Below are 19,975 nucleotides of genomic sequence, written 5' to 3' on the forward strand. Positions count from 1 at the left end.
CCCTTGAGGCAGAGCGTGACCACGTGAATAAGGTGCAGGAGGTCTGCAAAGCCGAGGGAGGGGCGGCAGGGCACGCTGGAAGGTGCTGCTCTAAGTGACAAGGATGTGCTGCCCCAGCCATCCTCACCACCAGCCAACGCAGACCCTGTGACTGACCCCATTCCAGACAGGGCACTGAAGTCAGTCTGCGTGGTAAGGGGAGCAAGCTCACCTGGAGAAGAGAATGGAAGACCTTAGAATATGTCTTATTCCAAAGTGTATGGTGAACATAGAGGTACCACGACAAAGTAGTAAGTGAGCAGGTATGTTATAAAAGCACAGTGAGTCCAGTATGATCCCAACTTTGTAATAAGTAAATGCCTTTAGGACTAAAGGCACAGAAAAGGACAGCCTCAAAATGTTAACAGTGATTATCTTTGGAAGATGACACATAATTTTGATGTATTCTTGGTTTTTCTGTAATGTTTAAATGTTAAACAATAGCCATATATTATCTTCAAATCAGGGGAGTCCCAGTAAAAGTGCTCTTTCAGAAACACGAACTTAGGGGCTGGTGCTGTGGTGTAGTGGGTAAAGCCACTGCCTGCAGAGCCAGCATCCCAAATGGGCACTGGTTCAAGTCCCAGCTGCTCCACTTCCAATCCAGCTCTCTGCTATGGCCTGGGAAAGCAGTAGAAGATGGCCCAAGTTCTTGGGCCCCTGCACTCGTGTGGGAGACCCAGAAGCAGCTCTTGTCTCCTGGCTTCATGGGGAGTGAACCAGTGGATGGAAGACCTCTCTCTTTCTCTTTCTCTCTCTCTGCCTCTCCTTCTCTCTCTTGTGTAACTCTGACTTTCAAATAAATAAATAAATCTTAAAAAATGCAAAAACAAAAACATGAACTTAGTAAGTCCATGCAGTCACCAGGGCCAGCAAAGGCAAGGCTAACTGCTCTCAGCGTTATAGCCCACCTGCCTACCAACCACCAGGCATCTACCCATCCACGTATCAATCCTGTCTGTTTATCAGCTTTGTCTGTAACCTTGGGAGCTGCAGAGAACAATCCTCAGACGCCAACTTGAGGACCAAGGCAGGGGTTGACAGGGCTCTGCCCAGGGGCTGTGGACAGGCACCAAGCTTTTCTTTGGTGAATGCCCCTGTATCACAGGGCTTGAAACACCCCTCACTTCCCTGCAGCCAAATTCCTCCAAACAGGCAAACAGCTAAACAGCAGCAGCAAAGAGAAGGGAGCATTCCCCCATCACTCAGCGACCTGTGCGGCCAGCATGCGCTGGGCCCAAGACTTACCGGGCGCTTGGTGAGGTCCCAGTTGTGGATGATCCTGGCCGGGATCACTGAGGCGTCATCTTGGTGGCAGATGTCACAGTAATAGAGGCCAGAGAAGGCACAGAGCTTGGGTCGTACAAAGGAGAAGCCGATCTGTCTGGAGCAGCCTAGGGAGATAGGTGGTGGGTGAGTAGAATGACGCGGGAGCTACGGTGGCCTGTTAGGGTTTTTTGTTTTAAATTTATTTGAAAGCCAGAGCATCAGAGAGAGGGAGATACAAAGAGACAAAGATCTTCAATCTGCTGGTTCGCTGTCCAAATGGCCATAATAGCCAAGGTTGGGCCAGTCTGAAGCCCAGAGCCAGAAATCTGATATGGGATGCTTGTGTCACAAATGACAGTTTAACCTGTGGTACCACAAAACCAGCCCTAGTTTTTAAAAGGAAAGTATGATAAAAAATAACCACCACGCAGGGCCAAATGGGAGTACTAACTCGAGTTCCAGCAACTCTGCTTCCCAACTAGCTTCCTGCTAATACTCCTGGGAAGGCAGAGGATGATGGCTCAAGTACTTGGGCTCCTGCCACCCATGTGGGAGACCTGAATGGCTTTGGCCCAGCCCTGGCTGCTGCAGACATTTAGGGGACTGGACTAGAGGATGGAAGAGCACATTCTCTACTCTTTTAAATAAATAAACCTTCGCATAATAACTACCACTCAGATTTCCACCACCCAGAATCAACCCTATTAATGGACTGCCAACAACTCCGTCTTTCACAGCTACAGAAACTGATGCTGAGACATCTGCCTGGCCACACAGTGATTAAGTGGCAGGGCTCACATTCAGATCCGGGGTATGAAGCTCACGTTCTCGTCCACAGTCCCTAGCTGCTGCATTTGTCCTTGGTCTCTGCTGCTTGCTCAGCAACACCAACCTCCAGTCCACTGCTCCACCAGGGCCCAGAAATGGAGGCCACTAAGTTGGGGCCTGGACAAGCAGTGAGAGTAGGGAAGATGAGGCCAGGCACAGGGAGTGGATGGGAAGCCAGCAGGAGGCAGGGCAACCTGCACCTTGCCTGGCACAGGCTTGGATCTGGAGCTGCCTGATCTCATAGAGCAGCTGGGGCAGTGAGAGTGAGAACAGGGTGTGCCCAGGGCAAAAAGTGAAGGCCCAGTACAAATCTAGGGTTCATCCTTGCCTGCACAGGGACAGGACCAGAGGTCAGCTCTTCCGTTTATCAGCTGCCTCATCCTGACCTTCACCTAATTGGTCCAGATCCCATTATCACGTCTGTAAAATTCAGCCCCTACTAGCTATTATGTGGCACTACTACAAAGTGTAAGCCAGACCAGGTTCTGAGAATGCCCTGCAAACCACAAAGCACAACCCACATGTCAGTGTAGGTGTCTGCCTGGCCCGAGCCTTGCACATGGGGTGGAAGGCAAGCCTTCACTCCATAGCTTCATGGTCCGGCTGGCAGGTGGCTGTTCCTGTAGCAGTCACACTCTCAGTGGGGAACTTGGTCCCACGCCCTGGACTCCTGCCCCCACAACTGAAGAGCAGAGTGAGTGCGGGGCTGGGCGAGCACTGAGCAGCTGCTTGCAGATGTCTTCTGCAGGAAGCTCTGCGCAGCCCAGCTCTCCCATCCTCCACAGACCACTTCCTTTCAGACACGTAGGTAGGCTTTCCCTCTGCCCTCAAGGCTGCTCCCCACCAGGTCGGCTTGGAAACCTGGGCTCCGCTTCTTGCTCTGGCTTTGAGCAGGGCCCCATGCTGACGGAGCAGGCATCTCCCTGTGGACAGGGCGAGTGGGAAAAGCTAACAATGAAATGTTGGCAGTGGGACATCACGTGGCGTGAACAATGCGAATGTGGTGTCCTGCCCACAGCGCAGGCTCTGGGCCTGATGAGCAAGGTCCTAATTCTGCTTCTGCTACCTCGTGGCAGTGTAAGCCTGAGACAAGGCACCTAACTTCCCAGCTCTGAGCTGTTTCCTCATCTACACACAGAGACAACAGTGGCACCCATTTCTACAGGGTTGTGGTGAGAATTGAATAAGGGCCAAATAGAACATCTGGCCCGGTGCCCTGCACAGAAGTATTGGATGTGATGATGTAGTGATGCAGCAGACACACTGACGTGGAATGCCACCTATCACGTGCTATTAAGGAGGAGAGAGCCACAATGGGGAGCAGTATGTAGAACTATGCTGCCTGAGACGGTGGCCGTGGGCAGCATGTGTCCCTAGCACATTACCACGTGCAGCTCATAGCTACCACAGTGGAAAGCATGGGCCTATAACACTCTCATCACCACAGAAACTTCTACGGGACAGCACCAAGGACAAGCAGCATGAGCCCACTTGTGTAATTTTAAAAATTATATCCACCTGAGAAAGGAAGAAGAGCTATTCAGAAAGATCCCATGTCCCTGCTTCCAAGGAATACAACAATGTAGTAATAAGATACTGCAGGGTGGGGGACAGGTCCCACCCATCATCAGGAGGTGGTGGAGAGAGAAGGCATGGGGCTGCCCAGGGGCAAGGTGCAGGCCCCAGGAGCAGAGGCTACAGGGCAAGTCTGCTGCACCATCCAGGGAGGGATGGAGGCACCTGTGGGGTGCCAGGAAGGGGCAGGGAGCCCAAATCTGGAACCCACAGGAGATAGGAGGAGGCTGGCAGGCTGGGGGTGGCAAGTCGGCACCTGCACAGAAGCAGCCCTGGGAGTCCAAGCCCTTCTCCGTGGGGATGGCCACCAGGTACTGCAGCAGGAAGCCATTCTCCCGCGTGGCAAACTTCAGCACCTCCTGGCAGTTTTCGTCCAGACTCCCGCCAAGTGTCACTGCCTCCTCAGCCGTCTCCAAGTAAGACGCCAGGACCTTGCGCACCAGGTCCCTCCACAGGGCGGCCTCCTCGGCGTTCCCAGCCTGCAGCTTCAGGACGGCCTTGGCTGTGATGATTTTGAAGAAGGCCGGGCCCCCGAGGCTGGTGTCTGGCAGGACATCTCGAATGGTCTCCACTCCATGGCTGTCACTCAGCATCTTCTCCTCATTTCTCACACGGAAGCATTTCAGAGACTCCAAGGACAGGGAGAAAATATAGGGCACCCAGGTCCTGTCTGTGTACAGGTACAGAAGGGACTCCTTAATAGCGTCCGGCTCCGGAACCTGGGCTGACGACCAGTTGAAATGTGTGCCCTGCAGGGCTGTAGACTCTGGGAGTAGCTCTGAGTGGGAGGGGTGGCTGCCCTGGGGGGACTCAGGAGGGTCCTCAGGCTGCTCTGGGTACTGGATGTTCACCCACTCGTCCTCCTGCTGAGGCCGGACCTTCTGCAGGGCCTCCCGCACGCGGTCCAGCCAGTCCTCAGCCTCATCCTGTGAGGAGGCACGCAGGGCCAGCTTCTTGCCAGAGAAGACCAGCTCGAAGCGCCCATCGCTGTGGGCCGGCCCCACAGACTCGCAGCGCAGCAGGGAGCAGCTCTCCACGCAGGTGCGCTCCTCGTCGCTCAGGTAGAGGCGGAACTCCAGCGGGGAGAGCTCGCAGAAGAGCTCCTTCCAGATGCCCATGGCCCCCCGGCGCTCCACGGTGCCCAGCTTCATGAGGCCGCGGAATGGGTTGGACAGCCCTGGGAGCAGAAAAAAGCACTTCAGGCTGTGGTCTGTCCCTTTACTGCCCAAGGCCACCTCTGGTGTATCGTGACTGTCACCAGAATACAGTCCAGCCATGGGCATTGTCAAATGGGCTCCTGAAAGCCAAGAGTTTTGGAGTGTCTCCACCAGGTCCTCACCCTCCTCTTGACCTGGCTCCCTGTATTTCATGGCGGAGACAAAAGCATTCCAAAGATGACCTCTGCACGACCCACCACACACACACACACACACACACACCCTTCCAGCACCTGTGTCCACACTCTGCCTTCCCTCCTGTTGCCTGGGATGACCCGACTGCTGTGTGCAAGGCTGCCCCCGCCCCCGCATTCACACAGGAGTCCCCTAACGCACCAAGGACACCTCTCCCACCTGCTGCCCTTTCCTCCCTCCTCAGTGGCACCAGTTCCATCAGCACACAAACAGGCTGCTGTTTCGCCCATCTTTAAAAATACCTCTTGTCTTCACCCATGGCTCTAATTACCACCCTGCTTCTGGGTCCCCTTCGCAGCAAAACTGCTTGAGGAGCCATCGAAACTGTCTCCAGTTTCCTGGTGCCCATTCCTACTTGGATCTAGTCCAGTTGGGATCTTGCCCCACACTCCACTGAAACTGCTCCTGGGAAGCCACCAATGCCCTCCTCATTGCCAAACCCAGAGGCCACTTCTGAGGTCCCATCTTCACTCTTCTTGTCTTGCTCCTCCTCCCCCTTTCAGATTGGAGGCCCTGGCATCAGTGCCAGGCCTCTGTCTCCTCTCTGTGGATCCACTTCCTGGTTGATCTTACCTGCCCTAAGGGTTTCACGCCAACAAGCCCTACCTTTGCATCTCCAGTCTGTATCTCACTCTTGAACTTCAGATTCGTATGCACACCTGTTCCACATGGGTCTACCAGGCATCTCAGAGCTGATGTAACGTTAAGGCGAGGAATTCTCCCACTGCAAACCTGCTTCTTCCCTAATGCTCCTCCTCTGACGTATGGCGAACTTCAACCTTCAGTGCTTGGGCTAAAAACCTTAGTTACCTTGCACTTTTTCCTGTTACAGGCCACATCCAATCCGACAGCAAAGCCTAGTGGCTCTAGCTTTCAACACATATCCAGAACCCCCGCTTCTTCCCCTGACTGCACCACCACCTCTGTCGTCTCTGTCTGGGCCACCTCAGTACCTCCCTCAGCTGTCTTTCTCCTGTGTCCCTCAGCACAGGAGCCAGGGTCACCTGCTACAGGAAGTCAGGCCACGCCCCTTGGCCCAGAATGCTGCAGTGCTTGCCATCTCCTGGGAGCAAAAGCCCACGCGCCTTCCGCAGCCCGCTGACCTCCGTTCTCACCCCTCCCCCCAGCCCCTGCTCCAGCCACCCTGCTTGCCACTGGTTCCTGGACACACAAAACACATACCCAGCATGGAGTCTCAGTGCCTCCCTCTCTCCCTCCCTCCCTCCACGTCACCTTGTGTGTGAGGGCTGCCCTGGCCAGCTGACGTGCACTAGCACCGTCTCCTCCACGGCACTCCCCGAGTTAGTGTCCCCGCAGCTCCTAACACCTCCTGACCATCCTCTGCGTTGAACTTGATTCATTTCCTGTCTCCTACTAGAATGCAAGTCCCATGAGCACAGGGACAGTGCTTGGCTTCCTGCTGTGTTCGCAGCACTTCAAACAGTCCCTGGCACATCACAGATGCTCAGCGAATACTCTCTGAACGAGGGAGTACGTGCCAAACACTGCTCAATGCATCCTGCTCCCTGGGTCTGCCACCTTCCAGGGGGTCCAAGGGAGACATAATTCTCTCCTACCTGGAACAGCCTTGGTGATTCCAATGATCATGCAGATTCCCTACCCCCAGGGAACCTGATTGGTGGATAGGCAGGAAACAACCCTTCATACCTTCTGTTGTCCCATGGGTGAAACATAAAGCCAAAAGAAATAAGCAGAACCCACCCCCACCCCAGGCTTAGTAGAATCTGCCAGGTCACTGCAAACAGAAAATGAGGAGTGAAAGAGTCTGGGGCTAGGGCACACCTGGTTGTTGGTTTGGTTTGAAGAGGAAACCCATTACCAGAGCTACAGAGAAATTAGGTTATATAAGTTACTGGCACTTTCTGCAATTACCAGCTGGCCTTGCAAACAGCACAAGACGATGCTGAACAAACAGCAGCTCTGATAAACCCCAGAGGAGCTGCGGAGTAAACCGCATGAGACACAGGCCTTTGGAAGGAGCATTCAGAATACCCGGGGCTTGGAGGAGCAGCGCTAGGCGGAGCTACAGACTGAAGTGAGAGCTCTCCACCATCAGGTGTGTTTCAACAGATGTAACGGTGTTTTGTGCCTTCTAGGTAGCCGAGCGTGATTTTGTTAACGAAAAGATGCTACCTTCCCTGAAGCGCTCTTCTGAATGACCGAGCCTGCCTGCTCCTTCATCACACACCAGGGAGGTTTTTCTCCAAGGAGGCACTGCCCGTTGGTAGTGGAGACAGAACGGTAGAGCCGCTATCTGAAGGGCATGGGCCCACGCTGATTCTGCAGAGCCACCTACCCATCTGCCTCCGGTGCACCACCCGGAAGTTCCTGGGCTCCTGCACTGGGGCTGCCTTGGCTCTCCTGGCCCCTGGGGAAGGCGTGCACACTTTGTCTAGTGCCCCCAGGGAGGAGCTTTTTCTTGGTCCTTGAGAAAAATGCCTGTGGAGAGCGGCCCTGGTTTCTGGAGCCCCTCTGGAGGGCACCAGGGAGTGAGCACTCTCTACTGGTGGCTCCTGGGGAGGCCGGTAGAAGTCATCTTCTGAGATCCAGCTCTTGCCTTTCTATTGAGAAAAAAATAGAAACAGGGATAGTTTGTTAAAAGTTATAAGTTAAAATCCAATAATTTTGGTAAATTCAGAGTTGTACGAACATCACTATAATCTGAGTTTAGAACATTTTCATTACCCCCAAAAGGCATCCCAGATCACTCAGCAGTCACTCCCATTTCCCACAGGCCCCTCCACGCTAGGCGACCGCTAACCCTACTTCCTGTCTCTACAGATTTGCCCATTTGGGCCATTTCATAGAAACAGAATCGTGGAACGTGTGCTCTTTTGTGACTGGTTCTTCCCCTTCACATGATGTTTTCAAGGTCCATCCATGGTGGAAGCACATGTTCATTCCTTTCTATTGCTAAACTACATTCACCGTCTGGACGGGTCATGGCATGCTGGTCCACTCATCCATTGATGGACATTTCGGCTGCTTCCAGTTTTTGGCTGTCTTGCAACTATGACCATTCATGTGCAAGTTTGTGTGTGGCCTTATGTTTTCATTCTCCTGAGTATACTCCTAGGAGTGAAACTGCTGGAACACAAGGATCTCTGTGTTTAGCTACTCGAGGAACTCCCAAACTGCTGTCCAGAGTGGTTACTCCATCTTCCTCTCTGATGTCTGTTACAGTCTTTTAGATTATGGACATCCTGACTGGTGTGAAATGCTGGCCACTGTGGTTCTGATTTGCATTTAACTGTTGTCTAATTCATTAAGCATCTTTTCATGTGCTTATTGACCATTCATACATGCTGTTTGGGGAAAAAACATTTTTAGACTGGGCCTTTCTGTTGTATGTTATAGGCTGAACTGTGCTGCCCCAGACAGCTGGAATCCTAACCTTCAGTACCTCAGAATGATGTGACCTTATCTGGGACTAGAGCCCTTGAATGTGTAACTACCGGAGGAGACTGGCCCCTCATACAGTGTCACTGATGTCCACATCAGAAGAGCAGACGTGCAGAGGGAAGGGGCATGTGGTGACAGGAAGGGAGAACTGGGGAGAACTGAGTTTATAAGCTAAGAAACATCCAGCATTGCCAGCAACACCAGAAGCTCAAAGGAAGGTGTGGGACACAGTCTTCCTCAGACTCTCCAGAACCAACCCGGCTGGCATCTGCATCTGACTTGGAGCCGCCAGATCAGCAGCGGGGAAGTTTTTCCTGTTTGAAGCCATCCATTGGATGGTGCTTTGCTGTGCCTGTCACAGGATACTAGACAAATTATAAGGTTCTTCTTCTTTTTTTAAAAAAATTTACTTTTGAAAGGCAAAGACAGAGGGAGGGAGGGAGACACACACACCATGATGTGTCAATCTGGGTGGCTCCTGGGGACACGTACAACACTGAATTCTGCTCAGTTCTCTCTAGGTCATCAAGACCTAGGGACTCCCTGAGGAAAGCAGGTGAGCGGAGCAGCCTTCTGTCCTGGCAGCCTCACATACACCTGAGAAGCATGCGGTCTCCAGCCCCTGCCAATGGCCCTCTGGGAGAGACCGTAATCCCTCAGGATTCAGCCTGGGGTCCCCCATCACCTCCTCCATGTGTATCACCCCACCTACCCCCAAAAGCTGGGCTAAGGATCCCTACTGGGCTCCCATGACATTCTGGCTCATCCCCATCCTGGAATCTATAATGCTGTGGTCATTTTTTCTTGGTATTTCTAGCAAAAGTGGCTATCCTGAGCCGTACAAGATGAGAGCATATCCCGAATACCTGAGTATCTACAGGTTGTGTCCACCTATAATGCTGACACTCTATGTGGGCACCGGTTCATGTCTTGGCTGCTCCATTTCCAATCTGGCTCCTTGCTAATGGCCTGGGAAAAGCAACAGAAGATGGCCCAAGTATTTGGGCCCCTGCCCAATACATGGGAGACCCAGATGAAGTTCTGGATCCTGGTTTTGGCCTGGCCCAGCCCAACTGTTGTGGCCATATAGAAAGTGAACAAGCAGATGGAATATCTGTCTCTTTCTAACTCTTAATTTCAAATAACTAAAAAATTTAGATAAAAAAAAAAAAAACATGGTTGGGGAAACTGGAAGGAAAGAAGCAAAGCTGGCTGAGAAGACTGTGGATGTCCTCTGTGGGGAGGACTTCTCTCAGAGGTAACAAAGGCATTGCTCAGCCTGGTCCTCTGACCACGGAGCAGCCACAGGAAATGACACTCTAGGGAAGCCTTGGCCCCTTAACAACAGGGAAGACATTAGTCCCCTAGAATTTCCACACAGGCCTGGACAGAGCTCTGAGCCCGTGTGCTGCCCCACTGGGGGTGGGGAGGAGAAGGCGTGCACACACAAATGTGAGCACCATTGTTTCTCTTTCCTCTCCCCTCTCCCTACCACCTTCTTCAGCCTGCTTCCGCAGGGTCCCATGTCTGGCCAGCTCTTGGCCCTTTAACAAGTAGCAGGGGTGGGGAGCAGAGGGGAGGGAGTCATTCTTGAACGAGGATCCATACCTGCCACCAGGGTCCCAAGACAGAGGACTGACACCGCCAGTTACTAAAGGTATCGTGACTCTGTACACAATGGCAAGTCCTGGGCAGAAGTCTGGGGAGAGATGCTGAGTCTCTGGACCACTTTCTAAAGGGCTACATGCTTTGGCCATGCTGCCCTCATTGTACCAGGCAAGGGGGCTGTCTGTGCCCATAACTGAGGGAGAGGATCCCATGCCATATGCAGATGACCCATGGGGGCAGTTAACAGGGCCAAGTCTTAGTTACCCTCGAGAGCTCCTCCACTCCTTGTCTCTTATTTTCCCGCACTTGATGTAAGTGTAATTATGATCTGGGTCACTCTTTGTCTAACCCAGTGTTTGTCTCCAAAGGGCAGGGCTCTTGTCTGTCCTGTTCCATCACTGTGCCCCTAGCACCTAGCATGGTGCTTGGCTAGTAGTAGATGCTTTGTGTCAAATTAATCAAAAACACTTAAAAAAGAAAAGACAGACAGACTGAATGGCTCTGAGAACTATAAAGCTTGACAATTACTCCAACTCCCCCCAACTCCAATGTTAAAGAAAAGCTTGTGACCAACACAGAAAAATGAGGACCACAGGCACAGACGTGCAGGGCATAGCCTGGGATTGTTCCAATGCAGGGAGCTCACCAGGCCTATGTGAACAGGAGGCTGGTGACTGTCTACCGAGAGGGGCAATGAACAAATCCACAACTCCAGTGTGAGACAGATGCAGGCAGCACCCAAGGCTCTCCCACGGGATTCAGCCACTGAGTACTTTTATTCCATGTTTCCCTGGTGACCTAGAGATCAGACTCCCCTGAGGCTGGCCAAGAGGTGGGCCTGCCCCAGGCAGACCAACCTAACCACCTGGTCCACTTGATGGTACACTTCTCAAAGTAAACTTACAAGCTGGCCTCTCAAGAGTCTCTCGAATGTTCAAGAACTATTAATGGATGTCTACTCTCTCCCGGGCACAGTGTTCAGTGCCAACAATGCAGAAGTGAGCATGGTCCTATGTACCATGCAGTTAATCCTTGAGTGAGGAAGACAGAAAATAAACAAGGAGACAAATAAAAAGATAATATGATTGTACATGGTGATGAGTGTTTTAAACAAGCAGATCAAATGCGTATGACAGTCACTGGGGATGGTGCCTTTTAGTCATGGGGATCAGGGAGGGCTGAGTCAACAATGAGGAAGAGGAGTGAGTCAGGAAAGCATTCCAGACAGAAGAAATACGGAAGGTGAAAACCCCAGGCTGGGAGCAGCCTGCTTTGTCTAGGGAGCCACAAGGAGGTGGAAGGGCCAGGACTCAGTGAGCAGTTGATGAGTTAGCTGCCCTCTCCTGTCAGCTCTGTGGCCTTGGCAAGATAGGCTGTCTGAGTCTGCAAGGCAGATGCCAGACCCCGGGCAGGAGCGATCCCAGCACAGTCAAGGCCACTCTGTGGAGCCCTGTCAGGACACTATCCCTAAGGGGCACCACTCTGGGATCCGCAGATGCTTTCTGCAACTTGCAGTTTGGCTTGGCAGCTGCCTGGCTACAAGTTTCAGGGTCCCATGACATTGGTCTTTGTAAATCTGACCCACACTTGCACAGTGGCTTGGTTATACAGTCCATTCAATGCTGCTAGGACAGCCAGAGGCACCCTTTTGGAAAAATAAGAACTCTGATTCCTATTTCATACCATACACAAAAATTAATTCTGGATACATCATAAACCTAATTGTCAGAGGCAAATTACTAAAGTTTCTGGAAGGAAACAGAATATTATCAGGTCATTGGAATGGACAAAAATTTCTGAAATGGGACAAAAAAAAAAAAAAAAAACCAACCATGCAGACCACAAACAAAAAGATTGATCATTTGAACATCATTAAACTTAAGAATTGCTTTCAACAAAAAATGACATGTAGATACTTAAAGGCAAACCATAGGCCAGCGCCGCAGCTCAATAGGCTAATCCTCCGCCTTGTGGCGCTGGCACACCGGGTTCTAGTCCTGGTCGGGGCGCTGGATTCTGTCCCGGTTGCCCCTCTTCCAGGCCAGCTCTCTGCTGTGACCAGGGAGTGCAGTGGAGGATGGCCCAAGTACTTGGGCCCTGCACCCCATGGGAGACCAGGAGAAGCACCTGGCTCCTGCCATCAGATCAGCGCGGTGCGCTGGTCGCAGTGCGCCGGCTGCGGCGGCCATTGGAGGGTGAACCAATGGCAAAGGAAGACCTTTCTCTCTGTCTCTCTCACTGTCCACTCTGCCTGTCAAAAAATTAAAAAAAAAAAAAGGCAAACCATAGACTAGAAGAAGACATTTGCTATATACATGTCCATTTTTCTTTTTCTCTAATGAAAGATTTAATCTGGAGTGGGCATTTGGCCTAGTGGTTAAACTGTAAGTTCGGATGTCAAATCGCAGTGCCTGGGTTCAAGTCTGGACTCCACTCCCAATTCTAGCTCCCTGGGATATGCCCTGGGAGGCAGCAGGCAATGGTCTTGCCACTCATGTGGGAGACCTGGATGGAGTCCCCAGCTCCTGGCTTCAGTCTGCCCCACCCCTTGCTGTTGTGGGAATTTGGGAAGTAAACAAGTGGATGATAGCTCTCTCTGTCTGCCTCTCTCTCTGCTTCTTAAATATTATATTTAAATAAAAATAAACATATTATATAAACAGCCCCTACAAATCAATACAGAAAACATGCACAACTAATTTAAGGTGATGACTTGGCTACCTCACAAAACTAGATCAAACTGCCAGTAAGCAAATGAAAAGAGATCAGTATTTTTAGTAATTAGAGATATGCAAATTAAAGCCAAGATGAACTACCACTTCTCACCTACCAGATACCTTTAATGCTTAAAAAAAAAAAAACAAACCAGACAACCTTGGTGAGGTTATGAAGAAATACAAGTACATGGTTGCTAAGAATATAAACTAGGACAGCTGCCTTGAAAACAGTTTGGCAGTGTCATAGTTACTATATTCCAAAATTCTACTCCAAGTTATGCATCGAAGAGAATTAAAAACACATGCTCATAAAACAGTTGCACATGAATGTCCATACAAGCATTCTTTGTAAGAGCCAACAAGTGGAAATAACCCAAATGTCCACCAACTGATGATGGAATACACAACAGACTATAACTCAGCAATAAAAAGGAAGTAAGAACTGACGCAGTTGCAACATGGATGAACCTTAAAAATATCACAGTAAGCAAAGCAGCCAAGTCCCAGAACAGCACATACTGTATGACTGCAGTTGTGTCAAGTGTCCAGAACAGGTAAACCCTCATAAACAGAAAGTAGATCAGTGGCTGTCAGGAGTTGAGGAAAGTGAGGTAGAAGGAAAGATGGATGAGGAGTGACTGCTAATGGCTAAGTGCAGGGATTGAAAATATTCCATGGGGCTGGCACTGGGTAAAGTGGGTAAAGCCACCGCCTGCAGTGCCAGCATCCCATATGGGCACCAGTTCGAGTCCCGGCTGCTCCACTTCCAATCTAGCTCTCTGCTATGGCCTAGGAAAGCAGTAGAAGATGGCCCAAGTCCTTGGGCCCCTGCACCCACATGGGAGACCTAGAAGAAGTTCCCGGCTCCTGGCTTCGAATCGGCGCAGCTCCAGCCATTGTGGCCAATTGGGGAGTGAACCAGCAGATGGAAGATCTCTCTCTCTCTCTGCCTCTCCTTCTCTCTTTCTATAACTCTTTCAAATAAACAATCTTTAAAAAAAAAAAGAAAGAAAGAAAATATTCTAAAATTAGATGGAAGGTGATGGTTACACAGGCCTATGTATATACTAAAAAACACTGAATTAATTAGGTAAATTGTAGAGTATGTGAATTATATCTCAATATAGTTCTAAGAGAGGGGGCCAAGCCTCTGCAAGAATATGTCAAGGCTCTGGCCCATCCTGAGGTGTATTTTTTTTTAAAGATTGACTGATTTATTTTAAAGGTAGAGTGACAGAAAGACGGAAAGGGGGATCTTTCTTCCACTGGTTCACTCCCCAAATGGTCACAACAGCTAGGGCTGGGGCAGCTTGAGGCCAGGAGCCAGGAACTCCATCTAGGTCTCCCATGTGGGTGGCAGGAACCCGAGTACCTGAGCCATCAGCAGCTCCTTCACAGGTGCATTTGCAGGAAGCTGGGCTGGAAGCAGAGCAGCTGTGAGTCACACTGGCGCTCTGATAAGGAACGCTGGCACTGCACTGTGCCATGCCTGTCCCCCAGCCTGAGTTTTATTTAGAAGCTATTAGCCAGAGAGTACATGAGTATAGATGGAGTTTAAAGATTTTATCCTAACACGAAGCCCAGACCACAGCTGGGATAAGCTCTGACTTTTGTATGTTTGGGTGGCCCCCCTGTTGTATGTGAGCATCTGCCCTCTCCCAGCATGCCCTGGATAGGCAGCTGGGGCTTGGATTATAAAAGGAGCAGCCACACATACATATCTTTCCTACCCACACTCAATGTAAGTCAGTAACTGTCTGGGAAACCTCAAAGGCCCCAAATGCCAAAGGCGAAAAGAGCCTGAGTTCTAGCTTCTGACTTGTGCTTCCCTGGACCACTAGTTCTCAAGGCTGTCCACCTCAGTTCTCTCAAGGAGATGCCCAGGGCTGGCTCCCAATGCGTTACCAGCAAACTGGACTGGCTTATTCTAGAACAGCCCCATCCAAAAGAAATATAGTATGAACTACATATAAAATCTTACATGTTCAGGGTTAGTGCTGTTTTGCAGTGGGCTAAGCTGTTGCTTATAATACCATCATTTCATATCAGAGGGTCAGTTCTAGTCCCAGGTATTCCACTTCTAATCCAACTTCCTGCTAATGCATCCTGGAAAGCAGTGGATGATGGCTCAAGTGCTTGGGCCCTGCCACCCATCTGGGAGACCCAGATAGAGTTCCTGGTTCCTGGCCTTAGCCTGGCCCAGCCCTGGCTGTGCTGTGGCCGTTTGGGGAGTGAACCAGCAGATGGAAGATCTCTCTTTCTCCATAGATTTGCCTTTCAAATAAAGAAATAAACCTTAAATCTTATTTTTTTTTTCATGTTCTATTTAGTCACACTAAAAATGAGACAGATTGGGGCCGACGTAGTGGTATAGTGGGTTAAGCCACTGCTTGTTCCAGTCCTGGCTGCTGCACTTACTACCCAGCTCCCTGTTCATGAGCCTGGGAAACCAGAGGAAGATGACCCAAGTACTTGGGCCCCTGCACCCATGTGGAAGACCCGGAAGAAGTTCCTGGTTTCTGGCTTTGGCCTGGCCCAACCCCAGTCATTGCGGATACTTGGGATGTGAACCAGCAGATGGAAGATCTCTCTCTCTGTTTCTCCCTCTTTCTCAAGAAAACAAATCTTTAAAAACAGAAGAGACAGATGAAGCTAATTTTAGTACCCTATTTACCCCAGTACATCCAGAACTTTCATTTTAACAGGTAACCAATAAAAAATTATTACTTAAAAGTTTCACATTCTTTTTTTCGATCTAAGGTGTCAAAACCTGGTACTTGTTTTACACAGCACATCTGAGTTGGGACTGGCCACTTTTTAAGTGTTTAATAACTACATGTGGCCAGTGCCTGTGATATTGCACAGTGCAGTTCTAAAAGTTGGATCATGTAGGGAAATGAGTATTTCCAAAGCCTGGCACTTTGTAAAACTATTAACTGAATGTTAACAAATACTAAGGAGGAAACCGACATGCAAGGAATGAAATGACCAGCCCAAGGCCTTATGCTGGTGAGCGGTAGTGGTTAGAAGGTGAGCATGATCAGATGACCATGACCTTCTCCACAGCAGATGTGCATATGACAGGAGACTCGTGGGAAGTGATCAGCATGGTGTCTGGCTCATCCGCACCACTCACACACCAAGAAACACGAGCTTCATATCACACTGCTACTAACACCACCACCACAGAGAGGGAGTTCAAGGGGAAGACAGCAGAGTGCACTCGGTCTCTAACTGGGACAACCCTGCACCAGCTGAGACATTTCCCCAGGATTTCTCCTAAACAACTAGAGCCACTCACCGGACTGGTAGGAGAAGCAGCCGTCAGCTTCAGTCCAGCTCCATCATCCTCCAGAGCCTTCTGCTGGCCACTCCCTTGGCTGCCTGCTCTGGGTGTCCCTTTCACAGGACAAGCAGGATGCTTGCTTGAAGTGCTCCCTGCAGGGGCAGCCTGAGCAGTGCCCAGCTGTGGCAGGTCCAGGGTGCCAGGTGCCTGGGAAAGCGGCTCCTGCTTGTGGGCACCATCTTGGGTCTCAGAGGATGCTGCAGCAGGAGGGGGCTCCGCAGGCACATCAAAGTGCAGGTGTGCGCTGGTGGCGAGGCCGTGGAGGAAGGGCGAGGCCTGGAGTGCGGGGATCTCTGGTTCTTGGCTCGGTCCCCTGGTTGGCACAGAGTTTACCTGGGCTTTGCTGAATTCCGACAACACCCTAGAAGTTTTTCAACAAAGCAACTGGTATGACAAGTTGTCAAGAGCAATGCCCAAGGCCATGGTAAGAATGGTAAGAATGGAAAACTGCTGCTTTGTGATTAAAAAACAAACAGAAACAACACTCCTTTAACCATCCACTGTACAACCCAGCTTCCATACAGCCCTCCTCAGACACCCCTGACAAAGGCTCTTCCCAGCCAGGAATGAGGCATACTGGGTAAGCAGGTGATTTGTGGAGCCCAAGATCTTGGCAGGAAACAAGGGATCGATATGAGAGATGGGAGCTGACTGCCATTCTGAATAGGCTGGTTGTGGCCCAGGAGAGTTTGTTCAACCACACAAATAGTTGTGTGGGAAATCAGTTCTCCAATGCAGTGTATGGCAGAGTCTCCCTGAGCAGAGTGAGGTGTCCCAAAGCACAAGCAGCTGGGGCACCAAAACTCTGCTCCTTGGGACAGGGACAGATGAAGTGAGGATGCAGTTTGTCCCTGGGACAGCGGGGCTGGGGTGAGACACAAGGGCTGGTTCCCTCTGTGCTGGCCTGGGCGTGGAGTCAGAGAAACTCATATTCCCAGAAACTGCTGCTGGAACTCGGGATACTATACCAGGTGTGTGTGCACATATAAGGTGTGCACCTACTTACCCCTTCTGGTGGGACTGCTACTCCCTTTCCCCTCAGTGGTACCTCCTGGAGCCACAGGGAGCCAATGTTACTGCCTTGAATACACACACACACACACACACACACAGCAAATGACTAGGCCTTGTGGAATGTGCCTTGGCTATTGACTGCTTCTCCTCCCACAAGGCTTCTCAGAACCAAAATCCCATTTCTAAAATAAACTAATTTGCTATCTCCTCTTCTGCTTATAAAACCAGTGGAATATGCCATGGACAAACAGGTTTAGATGGGAACAACACTGTCTGGAGCCCAAAAGACTGCACACATTGGCTCTCATGGCTTCCTCTGGGTCTAGAAGACACATTCAGCTGCCCTGCAATTGGGCTGATAGAAAGGAGGATTTTAGAATGCAGGGTGCTAACCTTATCACCATCCCACCTATACCATCATAACCCCAAACACTTCAGGACATGATTGTCAAGAATAGGTGACTTGGGGGCAGGTGCTGTGGCACTGTGGTATAGTGGGTTAAGGCCCTGGTCTGCAGCGCTGGCATCCCATATGGGTGCTGGTTTGAGTCTGCCTGTTCCACTAAACTCCCTGCTAGTATGCCTGGGAAAGCAGTGAAGGATGGCCCAAGTGCTTGGGCCCCTACACCCATGTAAGAGACCTGGAAGAAACTCCTGGTTCCTGGTTTTGGATCAGCTCAGCTCCAGCCATTGTGGCCATTTGGGGAATGAACAGTGGATGGAAGACCTCTCTCTCCGTCTCTACCTCTCTCTGTAATTCTTTCAAATAAATAAAATAAAATCTTAAAAAAAAAAAAATAAAAGAATAGGTGATTGGGGCCAGCATTGTGGCATGGCAGGTAAAACCACCACCTATGATATCCTATATGGGCACCGGTTGAGTCCTGGCTGCTCTCTGTCCAGCTCCCTGCTAATGGTCTGGGAAAGCAGTGCAGGATGGCCCAAGTGCTTGGGCCCCTGCCACCCACATGGAAGATCTGGAAGAAGCTTCTGGCTCCTGGCTTCAGCCTGGCCCAGCCCTGGCCATTGCAGCCCTCTGGGAGATGAACCAGTGGATGCAAAATCTCTCTCTCTCTCTCTCATTCTCTCTCTGTAGCTCTTTCAAATGAGTAAATGAACAAATAAATGAAGCTCTAAAACAAAACAAAACAAAAAGAATAGGTGTCCAACCCACACATTTACGAGTCACTGATTTTCCACAAACACACCAAGACATCGCACTGGGGAAGAGAATTTTTTCCACGAGCGGTGCTGGGCTAAGTAAACAGTTAATGAAGAAGAATACAGCAGGACTGTCTGCTCACACCACACACAAAGCCAACTCAAAATGCACCACACACCTACATGTAAGGCTGACACTACAAAGCATTTTGAAAGAAATATAGGTATAGATTTCATGTCTTTTATTAGGAAGTGGTTCCTTAGATGTGATACCTAAACCATACGCAACTAATAAAAAAGTTAAATTGGACTTCATCAAAATTAAAAACTTTTGTGCTTCAAAACACATTATTAAGCAAGGGAAAAGACAACCCACAGCATGGGAGAAAATACTGTTTTCAAGTCATAGATGTCTAAGGGTCTATAACCAGAATAAAGAGCTCTCATAATTCAATGACAAAAATACAACCAAATTTTTAAAACAGGAAAATTGAATAGATTTTTCTTCAAAGAAAGTAGACAAATGGCTAATAAGTTAATGAAGATTTCTGAATCATTAGCCATTCAGGAAATGCAATTCAGAACAACAATAGGATACATCAACAGGGATAGCTACAATCAAAGACAGTGAATAATAGGTGTTGCCAAAAATGCAGAGGCATTGACTGGTATACATTAGTGATGGGAATGTAAAATAGTACTGGTACTACCTAGCACAGAATTATATACTTTAAAATCGTGAACTTTGTGGTATATGACTCCTATCTCAAAAATAAAAGAAAGTGACTAGGATCAGTGTTGTGGCACAGCAGGTCAGGTGCTGCCAGACTCCGATAGCACCAGTTCAAGTTCTGGCTGCTCTGCTGCCAATCCGGCTTTCAGTTAATGCACCTGGGGAGGTAGTAGAAAAAGGCCCAAATACCTGGGCCCCTGCCACCAACTGGGGAGACTTAGACGGAGTTCCTAACTCCTGGCTTCAGCATGGCCGAGATCTGGCTGTTGCACCCCCCTGAGGAATGAACAAGCAGATGGAAGACCTCTCTTCGCTCTCTCTCTGATGCTCTGCCTTTCAAATTAATAAATAAATCTTTTTTAAAAAATGGGTGACTGAATAGAGAAAGATGAACAGGTATTTATGGAATAGTTATAGGGGCAGGCAAGTGGGTGCTGCCCTTGCTCTAAGATGTAAAGGCACCCTGACGACGAGGGCAGGACAAACTCCGCAGCACAGCATGGTAAGCCTGTGACACTGCATCCCTTACGGATGCCAGTTCGTGTCCCGGCTGTTCCACTTCTGATCCCGTTCCACGCTAATGTGCTGGGAAGCAGAGAAAGGTGGTCCAAGTGGCTTGGGCCCCACCCCCACGTGGGAGACCTACATGAAGCCATTCTGGCTCCTGGCTTTGGCCTGGTCCAGCCCTGGTCGTTGGTGGCCATTTGGGGAGTGAGGCAGTGGATGGAAGCACACGCTCTCTCGCTCGCTCGCTCGCTCACTTTCTGTAACTCTTCCAAATAAATAAATCAATCTTAAAAACAAACGCATACACATAAAAATCCAGAATCTCTATTTGCAGGGAGAGGGC

At 50.0% G+C, this 19,975-nt stretch overlaps 1 protein-coding gene across 8 annotated transcripts in view; it reads right to left on the reverse strand.

Annotated features, from left to right (window-relative positions):
• Positions 1 to 19,975, reverse strand: part of PLEKHM1 (pleckstrin homology and RUN domain containing M1) — a 51,666-nt gene that overhangs the window by 10,710 nt on the left and 20,981 nt on the right. For all 8 annotated transcript variants that reach the window (XM_008271589.4, XM_002719439.5, XM_051825747.2 and 5 more), the window contains exons 5-8: positions 16,173 to 16,578; positions 7,441 to 7,705; positions 3,968 to 4,888; positions 1,288 to 1,433 (exon numbers count right to left, since the gene is read on the reverse strand). In XM_008271589.4, coding sequence (XP_008269811.1) covers positions 1,288 to 1,433; positions 3,968 to 4,888; positions 7,441 to 7,705; positions 16,173 to 16,578 — 1,738 coding nt within the window. The remainder of the gene's footprint in view (positions 1 to 1,287; positions 1,434 to 3,967; positions 4,889 to 7,440; positions 7,706 to 16,172; positions 16,579 to 19,975) is intronic.

This window comes from Oryctolagus cuniculus, chromosome 17 (genome assembly GCF_964237555.1).
Source record: "Oryctolagus cuniculus chromosome 17, mOryCun1.1, whole genome shotgun sequence".
Taxonomy (NCBI): Eukaryota; Metazoa; Chordata; class Mammalia; order Lagomorpha; family Leporidae; genus Oryctolagus; species Oryctolagus cuniculus.